Here is an 18,945-nt window from a genome sequence, read left to right as displayed (position 1 = left end):
TTTGTTGTACATGAGGATATATAAGAAATATTAAAGTTATGCCTGGTGTAGCACATGTTTTTAAAAAATGTGTTTTAAAAGGTCATTTTTTCTGCCAAGTTAACTCCCACTATTTAATTTCTCTGTTTGATAATTTGTTAGGCCTGGAATTCTTTTTACGTGAATACTGATGTTTTTCCTCACTAGGGTGTCTTCTATAATCTCAGGAATCCAATTTAACCTATGGGAATCTATTACCTATTTTTAAACAAAATTTAATCTTGCCTAATTTACTTGTTCTGAGGCTAGTCAGGACATGATTTTTTAAGGAATGAGGAAGAGAAAGGATGTTTATAGGCACTTCCTGTTGTTTTTATATTCATGCAATTCTGATGAGATTGATATTACTAATTTTCATGCCATTCATTTCATTAACAGTTATTATTCTACCTTAATCTAAATGCTAAATAAATAAAAACTTGGGATTTAAATTTATTAAACATAATTGAAGTATCTCCACAATTAGAGCAGGAATGACATTCATACCATCAATTCTGGCTACAGATGGATTCTAGACACTGCAAAAAAGATTTAAAACTGTCCGAGTTTATCTTCCTAGATGGTTCACAAAAGGGGAGATCTGGGAACTGAGCTATTATTGTTCATAATAAGAATGTTTTAATTGTTTGTAATGTTGATGCTAATAAGAGACAGAGAGGCAGAGTGACAGAGAAAAATAACTCCTCAAACCAATAGAAGTTGAAGGATACTGCTATGATACTAAAAGGTAAGGGATATTGACAGAAACTCTAATAACAAATGAAAGGGTTGAAACTGACAAACTGACCTATCCTAAACTTTTCTGGTAAAATTTGAGGATTGTTATTCCATCTCAAAAAAAAACTTATGTATATTAAATTTATTGAATCAGAACTCATCAAAATGGTAAAATATATAAATCCACTAATTTAAAGGTATAATTACCAGAAGGAAACATGAAAATTTAATGTTTTAGGACATGACTAAGTATAAACTTGGCATAATTCCAATATGCTCACCTGAAAGTAAGAGTAATCTCTCTCACTCTGACTTGTTTGGCTCAGTGGATAGAGCATCGGCATACGGACTGAAAGGCCCCAGGTTCTATTCCGGTCAAGCATGTACCTGGGTTGCAGGCACATCCCCAGTAGGAGGTGTGCAGGAGGCAGCTGATCGATGTTTCTCTCTCATCGATGTTTCTAACTCTCTATCCCTCTCCCTTCCTCTCTGTAAAAAATCAATAAAATATATATATTTTAAAAAAGAGTAATCTCTCTCTCTCTCTCTCTCTCTCTCTCTCTCTCTCTCTTTCTCTCTAGTCATGCAAGAATTGCATACCAAATCTTTCATTAGTTCTTGTGTTTTGGTATTTCTGGATCATTGAAATTATTTTGACACATTAAAAGTACAATTTCCTGGAAAACAGTATGGAGTTTCCTCAAAAATTAAAAAATGGAACTCCCATTTGACCCAGTAATCCCACTTCTAGGATTATATTCCAAGAAACCAGAAACACCAATCAGAAGGTATATATGCACCCCTATGTTCATAGCAGCACAATTTACCATAGCTAAGATTTGGAAACAGCCTAAGTGCCCATCAGCAGATGAGTGGATTAAAAAACGGGGGTGCCTCTACACAATGGAATACTACGCTGCTGTAAAAAAAGAAGAAACTATTACTATTTGCTACAGCGTGGATGGACCTGGAGAGCATTATGCTAAGCAAAATAAGCCAGTCGGAGAAAGATAAATATCACATGATCTCACTCATTTGTGGACTATAATGAACAACATAAACTGATGAACAAAAATAGAGCCAGAGTCAGAGAAGCATCGAACAGACTGTCAAACCTCAGAGGGAAGTTGGGGTGGGGGGAGATAAGAGATCAATCAAAGTACCTGTATGCATGCATATAAGCATAACCAATGGACACAGACACTAGGGGGGTGAGGACATGTGCTGGGTGGTGGGGGTGGCCAGGGAGAGATCAATGGGGGAAAAAGGAGACATATGTAATACTATATGTAACACTTTCAACAATAAAGATTTTAAAAAAGTACAAATTCCTAACTTTAACTTATTTTATTGGTGATAATGGGATTGTAGTATGGCATCATTTCAAGTTGCACCCTAAAACATATTCAGATAAAATGATGTGATATCTGAGATGTTCTTCAAATAATCAGGGAGAGAAGGATAAGGAAATATAGTTGAACCCAGAATATTTGTTAATTTTTAATTGAATAGTGAATTCATGACACTCTTCTCTGTTTTTGTATATATATCTAAAAATTTCTGCATTAAAAAAATAATTACAAATTCTTAGGCCCCATCTTGGACATTGAATCAAAATTGCCCAGGGTTAAAGCCTTAAATTCTCAGGTCTCATCCAAAACATTTGAAATAAGAGTTTGAGAGTCATAGACGCATATTAACAAGCTCATTCCATGAGTCTTATGATGCAGTTAAAATGCTAATTGTGTCCAGAATATGTCTTCCATCATTCTTTTATATAAAATAAACTAACTCTCTAGAGTATTTCTTTAGGGATCAACATAAATGTAGTCCACGGTCTTAGGGTGGTCTCCTGGGTAACAGACTCTTAAACAGGGGAATAACCATGTAAAGGTATATATGAATTAGGATTAGGTAGAGGAAAATGTTGAAAAACAACACTGTCCAGGTAAATACAACATAAACAGAGAAGATCTCAAGGTGGTAACTCTGAGAGTTTTCTTGAATTCAGGCCAGATGACTGGGCTTTTGTACATTTGCCCCAGTCCTACTGACAAGCCATTGGATGTGACTGCTGCCCCGGATGGGGCATGAGGTTGGGTTGGATGAAGTTGCTCTGTTTGAACAAAAGGTAATGAGAGGGATTCAGGGATTTCTATTAGACACTGACAGTTTTAGCACCTGGGGAAGGAAGTAGTTGTGAAGGGAAGATTAAGTGCCCTAGATCCTGAAGGGGTGCTCTGAGGTGTGTTTCATAGCACCCAACGCATATAAAAGGGCTGAACTATTTTTACTGAAATTCTCTCTGATCTTTTCGCATTTTTCTTGATACACCCTTTCAAATCAATACAGAAATGCTGCAATGGCCATTACAACAACCACATTGTAGTGTCTGGTTCTTTTTGAAGTGCTTAACTTACAGTAAATATCACTCTTAGGAATAACATAAAACCAACATTTTTAAAATTTTTCTTCAAAATCAATGCAACATACTGCTTTTCATAGCAACCAGAGTAACTGCTCAGATAATGACAATTAGCAGTCTGAATTCCCAAAGAATTCTCTCTGTGATTTATTTCAAGATGATGTTCCCTATTCATCTTCTTCCTAGAAAGGTGGTGTCGGTCATGTTACTTCAAGAGAGTAAATGTCAGGTCAATAACTTATGTTGGATCCTTGGCTATTAAATGTCAAATACAGACAAAAGGTAGCATTATATAAAGCATGTGTGATACACACTTCAGTTGTATTACTCTAGACTCTTGGTTGTGATCAGATAGTTTATATAACATACCTAACACATAGTAGGCATTCAACTAGTAATTCCAGACAATCCTTTAGGAAAATTTTACTATGTTATTTCAAATGCTTTTTCAATTTTTTTAAAAAGCAAAGCAAACTCATTTCCTTCTTCTTAAATTTAGTTCAATTCCACACAGGTAATAAGAAAAAGAAAAAAAAATAGAACAATGCATTAGAGTTAGCTTTTATGTGTAGTTCCCATGGCAAGTATCAAGTTTTCAGAGGAAAGCTGCTTGAAGAAATGGTTATCCTTGGCTCAGAGCTGCTCCCACCACCCACCAGTACAATACATGGGCAATTATGAGTCAGAGTTGCTGAGGTAAATTTACTGCTGTCTCTCCAAAGTGAATGAATCTCTATGTGTATTTCCTTTCCCCAATAAAAAAATGCCTCTATATTTCTACAGACCTAGAAAAATACTCTGAAGATAAATTAACTTATATGTTCCAGAATGTTTCCCTAATTATCATTAATAACATTGTTTTTAGAAAAAAATACACATTCTAAGAAACTAATTATAAACCAATGTTTGGGGCACAATTATTTTGAAAGTAGATGCTCTCTTATTCTCTTTTGTGCATGTGTGCCTAAATTCCTCTAAAGTTTTCAACACGTGGAAATCTATTGCTATTTTATAGTAAAAATAATTAGGACTCAACAATCTAAAGGCACATAAGTGAAAGTCATATCACACATTCTTTTTAGTAGGATATTTTCCGATGTATACAACAAAACATAATTTATAAGGAACCAATGTGAGTAATCAATCTGATATATACTGTCTTTAGACAGTATGTGGTATAAACTTGCTTATGAACACAGAACATATTTATTTATTTATTTTTTTTATATTTTATTGATTTTTTTTTACAGAGAGGAAGGGAGAGGGATAGAGAGTTAGAAACATCGATGAGAGAGAAACATCGATCAGCTGCCTCCTGCACACCCCCTACTGGGGATGCGCCCGCAACCAAGGCACATGCCCATGACCGGAATCGAACCCGGGACCTTTCAGTCTGCAGGCCGACGCTCTATCCACTGAGCCAAACCAGCCAGGGCCACAGAACATATTTATAACCCAAGAATACAATCCAAAAAATTCCTTATTTCTGATAATCCATTACAAAGCAATCACACTGAGAAATAAGCATACAGCGTAGGAAGTTTAAAATAACTCTTCAGCCATTGCATGTATGCCATGCTGATAAATGTGAACTCTTCATAAGACACCCAAATCATGTGAAAGAGATGCTAACTGGCAGAGACATATTTAAATCATTCCACCGTTCCTCCTTTTCCTCTAATGTAAAAATGTCACCTTAAAATATATATTTTTTAGGAATTAGTGTTTTCTTCATTGTGTATGTCTTCAGATAAGTTATCTTCTAAGATCTTATTAACTGGGGATTTAGAATTCTTTAGGTATTTATTACAACTCTTTGACATTATCAATATAAGTATTTATAGTGCCTATAATAATTATTCTTTTATTATCTTGACATTAAAGATTTTTTCAATTTCACTAATATAAAAACATTTACCTTGTGCATTATTTACTAACGTATATCATTGTCACAACTTAAGTCATCAAGGTTGCCACAAAATAGCTATGAGCTTCAAGGACTCACTGAAGATATAACAGAGCTATTATAAATTGTATTTGCCTTTCTGTAGCATTTGAAAACAAATAAAACCACTCAATTACCCTGTATGAATTAGTTGTTCTTTGAAGAAATTCAACATGAGGGAGGATTGTAGGGAAATGTCTCTTTGAAGATGTGGTATTTTTTATGAAACCTGAATTTGATTGATGAGAATGTGTCAACCATTGGAAGGTCTGACAAATGTGTCTTACAACACAGTAAACAGCAAAATCTGCACATGAAGAGAGAGACAGCCTAAGTACCCATCAGCAGATGAGTGGATTAAAAAACTGTGGTACCTCTAAACAATGGAATACTACGCTATTGTAAAAAGGAAGGAACTGCTACCACTTGCAACAGCACGGATGGACCTGGAGAGCATTATGATAAGCAAAAAAGGTCAGTTAGAGAAAGATAAATATCACATGATCTCACTCATTTGTGGAATATAATGAACAACATAAACTGATGAACAAAAACAGAGACAGAGATGCACCTATAAGACCATCAAACCTCAGAGGGAAGGTAGGGGAGGGTGGGGGTAATGGGGAGAGATCAACTGAAGGACTTGTATGCATGCATATAAGCATAACCAATGGACACAGACACCAGGGGGGTGAGGGCATGAGCGGGGGGTGTGGGTGGGCAAGGGGGTGGGGAGAAGGACACATATGTAATACCTTAATCAATAAAGAAAATTTAAAAGAGAGATTGACTCAGAAGTTCCAAGCAACAAGGGAAAAGTCCTGCAGGAAAGGAGATAATAGGTAGAAGTGAAATTTTGTGTGGCCTTGTAAATCCCTTGTGCTGTCAGGATTTTATTTTCACCTTGATCAGAAGCCACTGGAATACTTTAAGCAGGAAAGGAACTTGAACTGATGTATGCTTTTAAAAGTTACTCTGCTGTGTGAATAATGGCTCAAAGAAACCAAAAGTAGAAGCAGGGGTAAAAGGTGACAGAGGCTGATATAAGATTTCCTGTAAAGGTCTTAAAGGCATCACGAGCTAACATTATTTGGGAAGTAAATAAATCAGTTGCTTGGCTCATGGTCTATTTACTTCCCTTCTCTAAGAGTATCTTTGCAGACGACGTTAGTGAACAAATCAAATTGGTTTGGAGCTATCAAAGTAGAAAATAATAGATTTTTAGAAAAAGCTTTATTAAAAAAACCAAGATTTACCTAAAAGCCAATTGTGTATACTATAGTTTCTAAAAACCGAAGCTGTATGTAAACAACCTTACAAACTGTAGTTATCATTTTTCCTAGTATTATTTACTTAATTATTTTTCTGGTGACCTGACTGAGTTGAACTACCCATTTCATTTTCATCTTTTGGCCACATATAAGCATGAATATAGTTTAAACTAATAAAAAATCAAGATCATGTCCTTCAGTATTCATTTTAATCAAGAAGAACTAAACAAAGGTATGTGTGAGAATATTCCGGAAAGTAGCACATGAAGGCTTATGTCCTCAGCTGAAAGAGCCTGGCATGTTAAAAGACAGAAAGAAGGTCAGGGAGCGGGTGAGAGAGATTAGGGATGGGGACAGTGTCTTAGTCTGTTTGAGCTGCTGTAATAGAATACCATAAACTGGGAGGATTATAAACAACACACATATGTTTCTCACAGTTCTAGAGGCTGGGAGTTCCAAGATCAAGGTACTGGCAGAATCAGTGTCTGGTGAGGGCCCACTTCCTGGTTCATAGATGGCAATCTCACTGTGTCCTCATATGGTGCAAGAGAGGAGGGTCTCTCTGGCTTCCCTTTTATGAGGGGTCTACTCTCATTACCTAATCACTTCCCAAGAGCCCCACTTCCAAATACCCATTACCTTGGGGTTACATTTCATCAAATGAATTTGGGGGTGACATAAGCATTTCATCTACAGCAATCAAGGATAAAGGGCTGTGCAGGACCATATAGGATGTTATAGGAAGATACCTAATAATGATAATTTAATAAGAAACTATTGTAAACTTGAAGCAGCGAAGTGACAGGATCTGATAGCAAACCTATCTAATAAAAGAGAAACATGCAAATTGACCGTACCTCCGCTACACCCACAAACCACCCCCACCAGCCAATCAGGAGTGAGTGTGCAAATTAACCCAACCAAGATGGCGGCAGCCACGGAGCTGGAGGGAGCAGGAGGCTTGGGTTGCCCCTAGCGATGGAGGGAGCCAAGCTTCCCGCCTGCCCTAGCCGGCCCTGCCCTCCGCTCAAGGATACAAAGTTTCAATTATAGAAGATAAATAAATCCCAGATACCTGCGTCCAGCCAGCCCTGGCCTCCGCTCAAGGAGGTGCTAAAAAAAAAAAAAAAAAAAAAGCAAAAAAGGAGGGGCTGGGAGCTTGGGTTGCTGGGGGCCATGGCCAGCCTGCAAATAGCCATCAGCCCCTCACCCAGGCTGGCCAGGCACCCCAGCGGGACTCCCTACCCTGAAGGGGCTGTGACCAGCCTGCAAACAGCCATCAGCCCCTCACCCAGGCTGGCCAGGCATCCCAACGGGGACCCCTACCCTGAAGGGGGTGTGGTCAGCCTGAAAACAGCCCTCAGCTCTTCACCCAGGCGGGCCACACCCCCATGGGGTGAGGGTCCCCGCTGGGGGGCTTGGCCAGCCTGCAAACAGCCATCAGTCCCTCACCCAGGCTGGCCAGGCACCCCAGTGAGGACCCCCACCCTGAAAGGGCTGTGGCCAGCCTGAAAACGGCCCTAAGCCCCTCATCCAGGCTGGCCAGGCACCCCAGTAGGAACCCCACCCATATCTGGGACACCCTTCAGGGCAAACCAGCTGGCCCCCACCCGTGCACCAGGCCTCTATCTATACTAATAAAAGGGTAATATACTAATTAGACTGGGAGACCTTCCAGGAGATCTTCCAGACGTTCTTCTGGACAAAGCCATGGTGGCAGGGCTGAGGTAGAGGCAGTTAGAGGCCAAGAGGGGAGAGCAGTTGTGGGTGATCAGGCTGGTGGGGGACAGGGCCGTTGGGGGTAAGCAGACCAGCATGGGGGCTAGTTGGGGGCAAGCAGGCCATCAGTGGGGGTCAGTTGAAGGTGATCAGGACAGCGGGGGGGGGGAAGTTTGGAGTGAGCAGGCCAGTAGGGGGGCAGTTGGGGGCAAGCAGGCCAGTGGGGAGAGAAGGTGGGGCTGAGCAGGCCAGCAGGGGGTCATTTGGGGGTGAGCAGGCCAGCAGGGGAGGCAGTTGGGGGTGAGCACACTGGCACAGGGGGCAGTTGGGGGTAATCAGGCTGGCGGTGGGGGTGGAAGTTGGGGGCAAGCAGGTCGGTAGGCAGAGTGGTTAGTGGCAATCAGGCAGGCAGGCAGGCAGGTGAGGGGTTAGGAGCCAGCAGTCCCGGATTGCGAAAGGAATGTCTGACTACAGGTTTAGGCCCGATCCCTGTAAACCGGCAGTAGGACATCCTTCAAGGTGTCCCAGATTGGAGAGGGTGCAAGCCAGGCTGAGGAACAACCTCCCCCCCCCCCCCAATGCACAAATTTCGTGCACTGGGCCACTAGTTTGTTAATAGCATCCGGATGAGATTTCAAGCAGAGTGACACACAGCTATTGCCGGAATCCGGGCAAGAATTTGTGATGATTTGATAATATACTTATATATTTGCCTTACTATTTGGGGTTTCAGAATCTACTTACCCTTCTTTACAGTATCTTGGTTTTCTTAGAAAAATTACCTTTGCCCATTGAACACAATTTCATCAGGGGATCTGTATTAGAGTGGTCCAGAGAAATGAAAGCAATAGTATGTGCATGTGTGCGTGTATGTGTGTGTATCTATCTGTGTCTATCTATCTATCTATCTATCTATCTATCTATCTATCTGTCTGTCTGTCTGTCTGTCTGTCTATCTATCTATCTATCAATCATCTACCTATTATCTATCTATCTATCTATCTATCTATCTATCTATCTATCTATCTATCATCTACCTATCTAGAAGGAGAGGCTGAAATAGATTCATATTAAAGAATTGGCTCATGTGGAAGATGGCAAGTACATCGTCTGCAAAGTAAGTTAGCAGGCTAGAGACTCAGGGAAAAACTCACATTACATTTCAATTCTGAAGGCACTATCCTAGCAGAATTCTCTCTTCTTTGGGGGAGGTCAGTCTTTTCTCATAAGGCCTTCAACTGATTGGATGAAGCCCACCAACATTATGGAGGATAATTTGCTTTACTCGGTCTACTAATTTAAATTGTATTTTCATCTCCAGGATTCCTTTACAGGAACATCCAAATATGTTGAATCAACTATTCGGGTACCATGGACTAGCTAAGTTGACATATAAAGTTAACTATCACAGACTCCCTATCCCCTCTATTCATGCTCAATCAATTAGATATTTTCTCCCTTGAATATGCATTTGAGTAGAGGGCAGAAGAAATATATCCTATCCTTTTTGTCCCAGCCAGACCACAAGATCCTGCCCTTCCACACAAAATACATAATTCTCCAATCTCCAGTGGCTAATCCCTTTAAACAAATTACTATCAGCCTAGTGAACATCTAATAGTTCATTTGTATGCAGGTCAAACTCATTTGTTTGTTTGAAATAAAATAAACTATAATTGTTTCAAACAGGCTTTAGATAGTTAGAAAGACAAGCATCAAATTAATAATGGCTATCCTTGGGGATTGAGGGTTGCAATTTTCAGTGTATATACTTTTAAAAAATATTTTCTGTATAATTTACAATTAGCAGCCAATATTTATTTTAATTAAAGCAAATAATGAAAAACTTTCTAAATTAGCAAGTGGGACAAAAGCAGAATTTTAAATATTATTGGGAGTGGAAGTCCTATCTTTATTAGCAGTAGAAGCCCCGGGGTGCCTCTGGAGAACTGCAAGTTTTGTGTGACAGTTTGAAAACTTTATTGATAGTCATTGTTTTTGAATTCGTAAAATAAGAAAGAAAGGGAGCAGGATATTTGCTTCCCTGGAGGACATTTAAAATTTGATTCATTGATATATTTTTGGCTCACAGTATTACCTTGTGGCATTTTACATCAGCTGCTGCCTCTTCCCAAAGCGATAATATATTGCATAATTAATTCAGCACAAGCAGTGACTATGCCAAATCTGTTTATTAAAAGATAGGGCCTCTACTGTTCTTCTCAATAAAGGTATTGCATTCTTTTACAAGACCAAACTCATACTGAATTAATTAGGACTAGCATAATCAAAATAAATTAGGCTATCACAAAAGAGATCTCAATTAAACATAGCTATTCAATAGCTAATTTGAATTAGCTACTACCTCCCATGAATTTCAGGGTAAAAAAAACCAGCCAGAGAAGAAATTACATTAATTATAATAATAGCAATAAAATAATAATAGCATAGCTAATATTAGATTCTTAGTATTTGCTAGAAACAAGTTAAATGTGCTACATGAAACTTTTCTAGTACTAAAAATTCCATATATTAAATATTTTTCTCCCCATTTTAGAGATAAATCCAAATTGCGGTTTAGAGACATTACACAACATTCACAACCTCACACAGATCTCAACTTGGACTTGGATTTTTTACATATCACCCTATATTATGATAGTGAACACCTTTGAAATTTAGAAGGTGTTCTTAGAAAAATTACCTTTGTTCTTAGAAAAATTAAACTTTTAGTTTAGTAAGTCATGAAGGAGTTCCAGAAGAAATGCTTATGTTAAGTTACAAATATTAAGTCCAAATTGAGTGACTGCCTTTTATCTTAATGTGTATTTCACAGAAAACACATGTCTAAAGTTAATTTAAAATGATATTTTGAGCCCTGGCCCGTGTTGCTCAGTGGATAGAGCATCAGCCCACGCACCAGAGTCACGGGCTCGATTCCCAGTCAAGGGCACATACCTGGGTTATGGGTTCCAACCCTGGGCAGGGCACATGCAGGAGGCACCCAAAACACACTGATGTTTGTCTCTCCTTTCCTCTCTCTCCCTCCCTTTTACTCTTTCTAAAAATAAATAAATTAATTAATAAATATTGTGAAAAATAATTATTTTGAAAAACTAATATTTTGTAAAAAGAGTTGGATTTCCATCTTATTACTGAGCAGAATGGTGACTTTGTTCCTTTAATATCAATAAATTCAGTTCTTCCTTTTGTTTTTCATACTTTAATTGTTCCACAAAAATGAAAATATCTACATATTGTCTAATGATTGACATTTTTATATTGGTTGAGCCTATTCAACATAAATTTTGACTAGAGATAAAAGGAATAAATGATCTGTTGGTTCTACTATAATGTCATACACCATTTTCAGAATTACTATTATATAATTTCAAACTCTAGACAATGTTTGCTGAATTCCAGTTTTTATATCTTTTCTTGGTGTTTAGCCATTATTTTCCCAACTTGGATCTAAAATTTCTGTTATCATTTACTGCTGGTAGTATGTGGGTATGATTGTTGGTGAGATGAAAAATGGCAGATAATGCATTTTCTACTATAGTTATATGTTATTTTTCTTTTCAACCTACTTTGAGAAAAATCTTCTCTTTAAAAAAGTTATGGGCAATTTGAAAATTATCAATTGTTTTGTTCTCCATCCATCACATTGCTGGCCCAAAAAGGGCTCCATAATATACATTTTGAAACTAACTGGCTTAATGTTTGAGGGAGGATGCAATTTAATATTTGTAACATTATGGAAAAGAAGGTATTATGAAGGTAATATGCTGGGTACAATAATTTTAAACTGGGACTCTATATGGCAACTGGGAAATATGTTTACTTCATCTAAACCACCTATTAGACTCCTATTTGAAGGGTATCCTTGACTAGACAATGGCCAAGTATGGGTAATGCTTGCCACTTTATTCTTATTTGAAAACACTAAAAGCATATTAAAATTAAGTATAAATACATATGTATATATTTATATATATCTTGCATATTATTTGGAGGTTATATAATTATAATAAACATATTTTATTATGTATAAGTAATAAAATAAATAGTATGAATATAAATAATATATAAGTATATTACTTGTTATATAATAAATATGTATGCAATCTTTATATCTGCATATTTATGATAAATACACTCTATTCTGAGTGAGCAATCAAAAGCCATGCTTATTTATATGCAGTAGCTCAGTGAACAATATATATTTCTTGAACTTATAATCAATGATTTAATTCAATTCAACATACATTGAACATTTACTATGTGACCTGACTGGGTTCTCAGGATATAATGACAAATAGAAAATTCAAAAACGTATGGTCTAGTGAAAGAAAAACAAGTAAACAACTATAACACAAGAATTTCAGTACTTATAGCAGGGATAAATGAGGACACAGAGAAAAGTTTAATTTTGAAAACCTATTATTTCAGAAACTTGAATAACAAATATCTTAATATGTGAAAGACAGTGAAGAAAAGGGAGGGTAATTCTTATAGAAGTTAAGTATATACATACAAAGCTCTGTGTTTCAAGACAAGTTGCATCATGCAAATTAGAGATGAGATTATAAAGTGGTCAGAAATAAAATTACTTTGAATGAGATGCTAAAAGCTTGGGGCTTACTTGGTGTATAATAAAAAAAATGAAGTTTTTTAAAATTTTTAATCGATAAGCACTCAGATCACAATTATATTTCAAAAAAAAAAAAAAATAACTGCCTTCAGTGAGATGCTATTTGAAAGTGGGAGAGACCAGAGGCTGGGGGTCCAGAGTTGAGAGTATATCTGTAAATGGGTATTTTGGCTGTGTAGTCAGCCAACATATTTGAGTGGCATTTTATAGGCAGTGCAGAAAGTATCTTTGGAGGTTGATTGAGTTTGGGTTAGGGGATCATGGAAGTCTAGGTCCAAATCAACAACGACCCCCAAAGCAGTAACAAGTAACATGAGAATAAGCATGGATTTATTAGAATGCACTAGAAAAGATAATGCAGCATTTGTGGGAAATATAGTTAAAAGCATATAGAAAAGGTAGTAAAGATAAGCTGAAATTCTTGAGAGATTCCAAGTCAGAAAACATATCTAGATCATCCCTACAGTGAGAAAATAACACTTACTGATATAGGTTTAGTTTACAAAAAAGTTGTACAGGATAGAAATGTAAATGTATCCCTAAGACTTAATAATGAATGAATGAATCAATCAATCCAAGAGCAATTCAGTTTGAAAAAAGGCATTGATGATTTAAGAGGAGAAACCCGGGGCCATCATGGGGAGGAAAAGAACCAGTAGTTTAATAAAACACAAGAGAGGAGGGAGTTCCCAGATTGTAACACATTTAATGAGCATGAACCAAAAGGTAATTATGTTGTACATCACTGCAAATCACCACCACTCTTGTAATAACTGAGAAAGCTTCCCTGGAAGGAGAGAGCACCATCAATAAAGCAGAGGAGGTAGGTTCGACAGTTACATGAAAACTGGAGTTCTTTATGGCAAAGACCACAGTGGGGGTATTTGTAGCTAAACAATCCTGGTATCCAACCCCAGGCTTTAAGACAGGGCTGGAGAGAAACTCAGAATGTGTTTTCTATCTGCTAATTGACTTGTCTGGTAGGCAACTAATGCAGGCACAATAAATAAAGGAAGGTATACACAGTAGACACAGATAGTATGCCAATATTTTCATTTTAATACAGGAACAAATTACTCAGAAAAACAAACAAACCAACAACCAACCAACCAACCAACCAACCAACCAACCAACCAACCAGTATACACCTGTTCAATTCTGTAAAAAAGAAAAGTGAATAAGGGTTTACTATGTCTCTGTGCTTCAGTAGAAAATGGAGAACATAGAGGTATGGATTCTATACTCTGCAGAATTTCCTCACAGTATGAGAAAAACTCAACTACTTAGGGATAATAACTTTAAAAGAATCAGAAAGTGAGAATACGAACAATATACAAGTATGAGAAGGATTTTATCTCATCCTAGTTGTCAAGTCTCATCAAGTAGCATACAATACAACATCCATTAGGGTCAAATAGATACTTATCGAAATAATCCTACATACTAGTAATAAAAGCCTAATATGCCTAGTGTCCGGTCAGCTATTCAACCAATTAAAGTGTAATATGCTAATGATATGTTAAGGCCACGTAATCACTCACTATGACATGCACTGGCCACGAGGGGGCAGTCAACCAGTCGCTATGATGTGGCATACAGGCTGGACATGCCCTGGAGCCCTCCAGTGGTCCCTCCCTTCCTGGCCAACCTCCCATGTCCCTCCCTGGCCCCATTTGTGCACTGCTGGGGTCTGTCAGCCTGGCCTGCACCCTCTCTCAATCTGGGACACCTCAGGGGATGTCAGAGAGCCAATTTTGGCCCGATCCTGCAGGCCAGGCCGACAGACCCCATTGGTGCACGAATTTGTGCACCGGGCCTCTAGTAAAAAAATAATAATTAGCATAGGACTAAAATTCACTTTAGAACCCTTGAGACACCAGATTTATATATTTACATATTCAATATAATACTAATCTTAGTGTTTGTGAAGACATTGATTTTTCTGAAGATAATTTTCAGTAGTAGAAAAACATGTAAAACACTTATTAGATACGTTTATCTCTAAACACATGATTATTTGTATTTCAATAAACAGTAGATTTTAATTTTTAATATGTCCTGCTTTGTGAGTGAAAAACTGTATTAGTCTACCTTTCAAAGTTTTTCTGAGCTCATAAATTTTGCAAGCATTGTAGTGAAACTTAGAGTGGTTTCTCAAGTCAAAAATACCACTGAGGTAATTGGTGGAAAATTTCACAAAGAAGGTGAGCAGGTGTCAAAGCTTCAAAATTTAAAGAATTAATTCAGGAAAGGATCAGCAAGTATGTAATTAGAGTCATCATGTCCTGTTAAGCTGACATAAATGGTTAGTCCTCTAGCTCTAAATAGCAAGATCTTACTTATTGAAATTTCCAGCAATTTTAGCAAAATATCTAAAGAAAAAGAAAAGAATGAGATAAACACAGCAATCTGAATATGAAACTCAAAAACTAGCTCCACTTCTTAAACCATAGTTATCAGAGGGGTTTCAAGATAACATGTGGAAGAACACAGGGAAACTCATTATCAGCATTATGACTGATTAAAAAAAAAACACACATTTTATTTCAGAGAGCAAGGGAGAGGGAGAGAGAGATAGAAACATTAATGATGAGAATCATTGATCGGCTGCCTCCCGCACGCTCAACAGTAGGATTGAGCCCACAACCGGGGCATCTGCCCTGACGGGGAATCGAACCATGACCTCCTGATTCATAGGCCAATGCTCAATCACTGAGCCACGCCGGCCAGGCGATGACTGATTTTATTTTCCAAAGATTGCCACAGTAAAATTTCTTTCCCCATGTATTCTTCTTGTGTGTGATTTTAGGCACATGTCCCATTATGGGATGGCATGTCATTCTATTTCTTGAATCTGGCAGCGGTTTGCCAACAGCAGAAGAGCAAAGCAAATTACAAGGCTTGTTCATCAAACTGCTGCCTAATTCTCTTGGGGAGTTTGTTCTTGGAACCCAGCGCCTGGCTGGGAGGGAACTCAGAGAGCCTAGGAGAGGCCCACAAGCAGTGGCAATAAAGCCTGGAGTTCACAGCCATGCTTGAGCTTGTGACAATAGCCAGAATCAACTTGCTAGGAGGTTAATCACTCTGAAAGTGGGACCCAGCTCTCAGTCAAGGTGCCCCAGGCGATTCTATGTGGAGCAAGAATGAGGCTGTTCCTTCAAGTCTACCAAAATTGCAGCTTTCTGAGTAAATCTGAAAATTCTTGTTGAAGCCATTAAGTTTAGGTAAATTGTTAGGCAGCCATAAATAATCAGAACAATTGCCTAATTTTGCAAGTATGCATATTTACATTTTTTGACAATAAAAATATACCTTTAATGGATAAATATTTGCCATAATTAGTTACGTATGTAAAATTAAAATCCTCTTTGTTTCACAGAATGTTAAAGAATGGGTCAATCCGTTAAAATTATGATGAAGCATCAAATTTGATCATCTTAGAATTTAGAGCATAGCATTTAATTCAAGATGCATGATTTTAAAAGAAAACCCTTTTCACTTGTTAGTTGTAAGGCCACAGAAAGTTTGGCCACTTAAACTTTGTACCTCAGAAAGCTCATCTGTAACATTACCATAACAATGGTTACTATGCAAATGGATTGCAGTTAATATTTTTGTAGAGTTTAGTACAGTTTATGATGAACTGAACCATTAGTTATTATTATAATTTATATTTTTCACCCCAAATCTGGAGCATAGCCTTGTCTTTAGCATGCAGCTATAAAACTATGAAAGATGCTTAATCTGTAATCTGGAAGAAAGAGGAAGGGAGGCTCAAAAATCCTTTATGAAATCAACCCAGTGCTTCCCAATGCAACCTCTGTCTTCTGTTACTTCTTTCAATACATCAAGCACTGTTAGACAGTCAGACAGATCATTGATTTTAGTCATTATCATAACAGTGTGTCCTTCTCTTGGGATCTCACTGGTACACCAGCTATATACATTAACTCAGAAAAATAAAATAATACTGAAAGTAGTACTTTTTCTCATTATTTCAATTAAGCATGTCAAATAAAAGTTTAATGTTCTCCATCATTAATATAGCGCCTTTAGAATTTAATAAGTCAGTTGCAGAATCAAGTGTAGAAAACATGTATTCATACCTTACCTTCCTAATTCTTTAATAAAATATATATTTAAGGGATAAATATTTGCATTCAGGATTCATTAGCTTCCATCTCCAAATAGCCAAGCATAATCTCCACTAACAATTCAGAACCTAAAGAGGCTAAAGAATATCTTTTTGATCTGTATGTCCTCTTATTTAGGACTGCATTTTTACATGCGAATTTAAGGAAATGCTGGAGTTAGTTTTCAGAGTTTCACAGAACATATTGGGAACTGAACTCAGTGCAAAATGAGCTGTTGCTCCATAACATACTTTCTACTTTGTAAAATAACATAATTATGCATTGTGACCAAAAGTTTGCACATCGTCTCCAAAACAGGCTTTGGGCATTAATATTTTCAACACCCATAGAGCGAAGTTTGCTATTCTCACTTAATGTCTGAAAAATACTTGATCAGAATCTCACTGGGGTCAAAGAGGTGATAGTGAAGAGGAAAAGAATATGGTGTATTTACCGGAGTTCTCAGCTCAGGTATGGCAGCTTGATAGGAGAGTGGACGGCAATCACGTGTGTTTGGCACCAGGACACAAGGAAGAAACATTGGACCTAAGTCATCTCCATCCAGAACATCCACTGTGAGGGTGGTGGTGGTGGTTCGCCGTTCATTCAGATTTTGTGCACGATCCTGTGAGAGAGAAAAAAAGAAAAACAAACAAACAACACAATGGACTAATGTTTCCCTCACTTTGGCTAAACTCCGGACAGGTGCTTCTGATGACAGTAACCTGGCCTCTATTTTCCCAGAGCATTTACTTTAGAAAACTTGCAATTGAAAATTTTTCTCGGCCCCTTTGAAATGTGAATCTTCTCCCAGCTCAATTTTTCTTGAAGTATAGTTGACATACAATTTTATTTCAGTTTTAGTTACAACATGATTCTACATTTATATACAGATTATAAGCACCATGACAGTAAGTCTAGTAACCATCTTTTACAGTATAGTTATTATAATATTATTATAAAGATTCAAAAAAAAATAAGAATAGAACTACAACAGAACCCAACTATTAGTTCTACTTCTGGCTGGCTATTTATCGGAGGAAAATTAAAACATTAATTCAAAAAGCTATATGCACCCCTATGGTTCATCCCAGCTCACACTTTTGCCAGTTTTATGATCCAAGACTCTTCTCAATGACCTAGGAATCATCTCTTTGAAATATAATCATCAAGGATGATAGTGCTTCTATATCCCAGTCACTGTGGGAGGCTAGGAGTATAACTTCCAGAGGAGGCTTGCTCCAAATTGCGGAACTACCTCCCATTAGGAAGATACAATAAAGTTTTCTTCTCTTTGAGAAGACCAATTAGCAAATAAAGATGATCTTTGATTCTCCAACCCAACATGTTTTTTATGCTTTAAGCAATTTAGGTTATTTAGATAAATTTGGGTTATTTTAAGAACATACCTCATTATAGAAAAATGAAGAGGAAAATAAGGGAAGAAAAGAAAATAAAACCTGCTAGGTCTGCTGTACTCTTATTGAAGAAATATTTTTGCATGTCTCACATAATTTGTTCTATTATAAAGTTTTGTGAGAGCATTTTATCTCCATGTAGTCTGCTGACATCATTAAAATAATCGTGTGCCCTGGTTGATGTGGCTCAGTGGATAGAGCATCGGCCCTAGCACCAAAGGGTCCTGAGTTGCAGGTATCATCTCTGGCCTTGGTGGGGGCATGTGCAGGAGGCAACCAATCCATGGATCTCTCTCACGTAGATGGTTCTCTCTCTCTCCCCTCTCTGCCCTCCCTCAATCCCTCTTTCCAGTCTCTTTAAAAATCAATGGAAGAAGTATCCTCTGTTGAGGATCAACAACAACAACAACAACAACAAAATAATAACCTAGTATTCCAAATTTCTAAATGAAACCTGTTTTATTTTGTTTCTCCATTATTTGGGACTCTAAAAAGTTACAATTGCTAAGAAGAGTGTACTTGTAAAAGTAATGGGAGTTATGTTTCAACTTTTTCTCTTTTTCATTTGACATATATTGCCAAGAGAACAGTTATTTTTGTGTTGCTGGTTTTTTTTTTTTTTCT

General features: G+C 37.4%; 1 protein-coding gene across 15 annotated transcripts in view; it reads right to left on the bottom strand.

Moving 5' to 3' along the window:
• Nucleotides 1-18,945, bottom strand: part of PCDH15 (protocadherin related 15) — a 590,647-nt gene that overhangs the window by 348,641 nt on the left and 223,061 nt on the right. For all 15 annotated transcript variants that reach the window (XM_054728735.1, XM_054728734.1, XM_054728732.1 and 12 more), the window contains one exon: nt 17,358-17,528. In XM_054728735.1, the coding sequence (XP_054584710.1) occupies nt 17,358-17,528 (171 nt within the window). The remainder of the gene's footprint in view (nt 1-17,357; nt 17,529-18,945) is intronic.

Source organism: Eptesicus fuscus, chromosome 17, assembly GCF_027574615.1.
Source record: "Eptesicus fuscus isolate TK198812 chromosome 17, DD_ASM_mEF_20220401, whole genome shotgun sequence".
NCBI classification, from domain to species: domain Eukaryota; kingdom Metazoa; phylum Chordata; class Mammalia; order Chiroptera; family Vespertilionidae; genus Eptesicus; species Eptesicus fuscus.
Note: the sequence above shows the minus strand (reverse complement) of the source record. Positions and strands in the feature narration are given on the sequence as shown.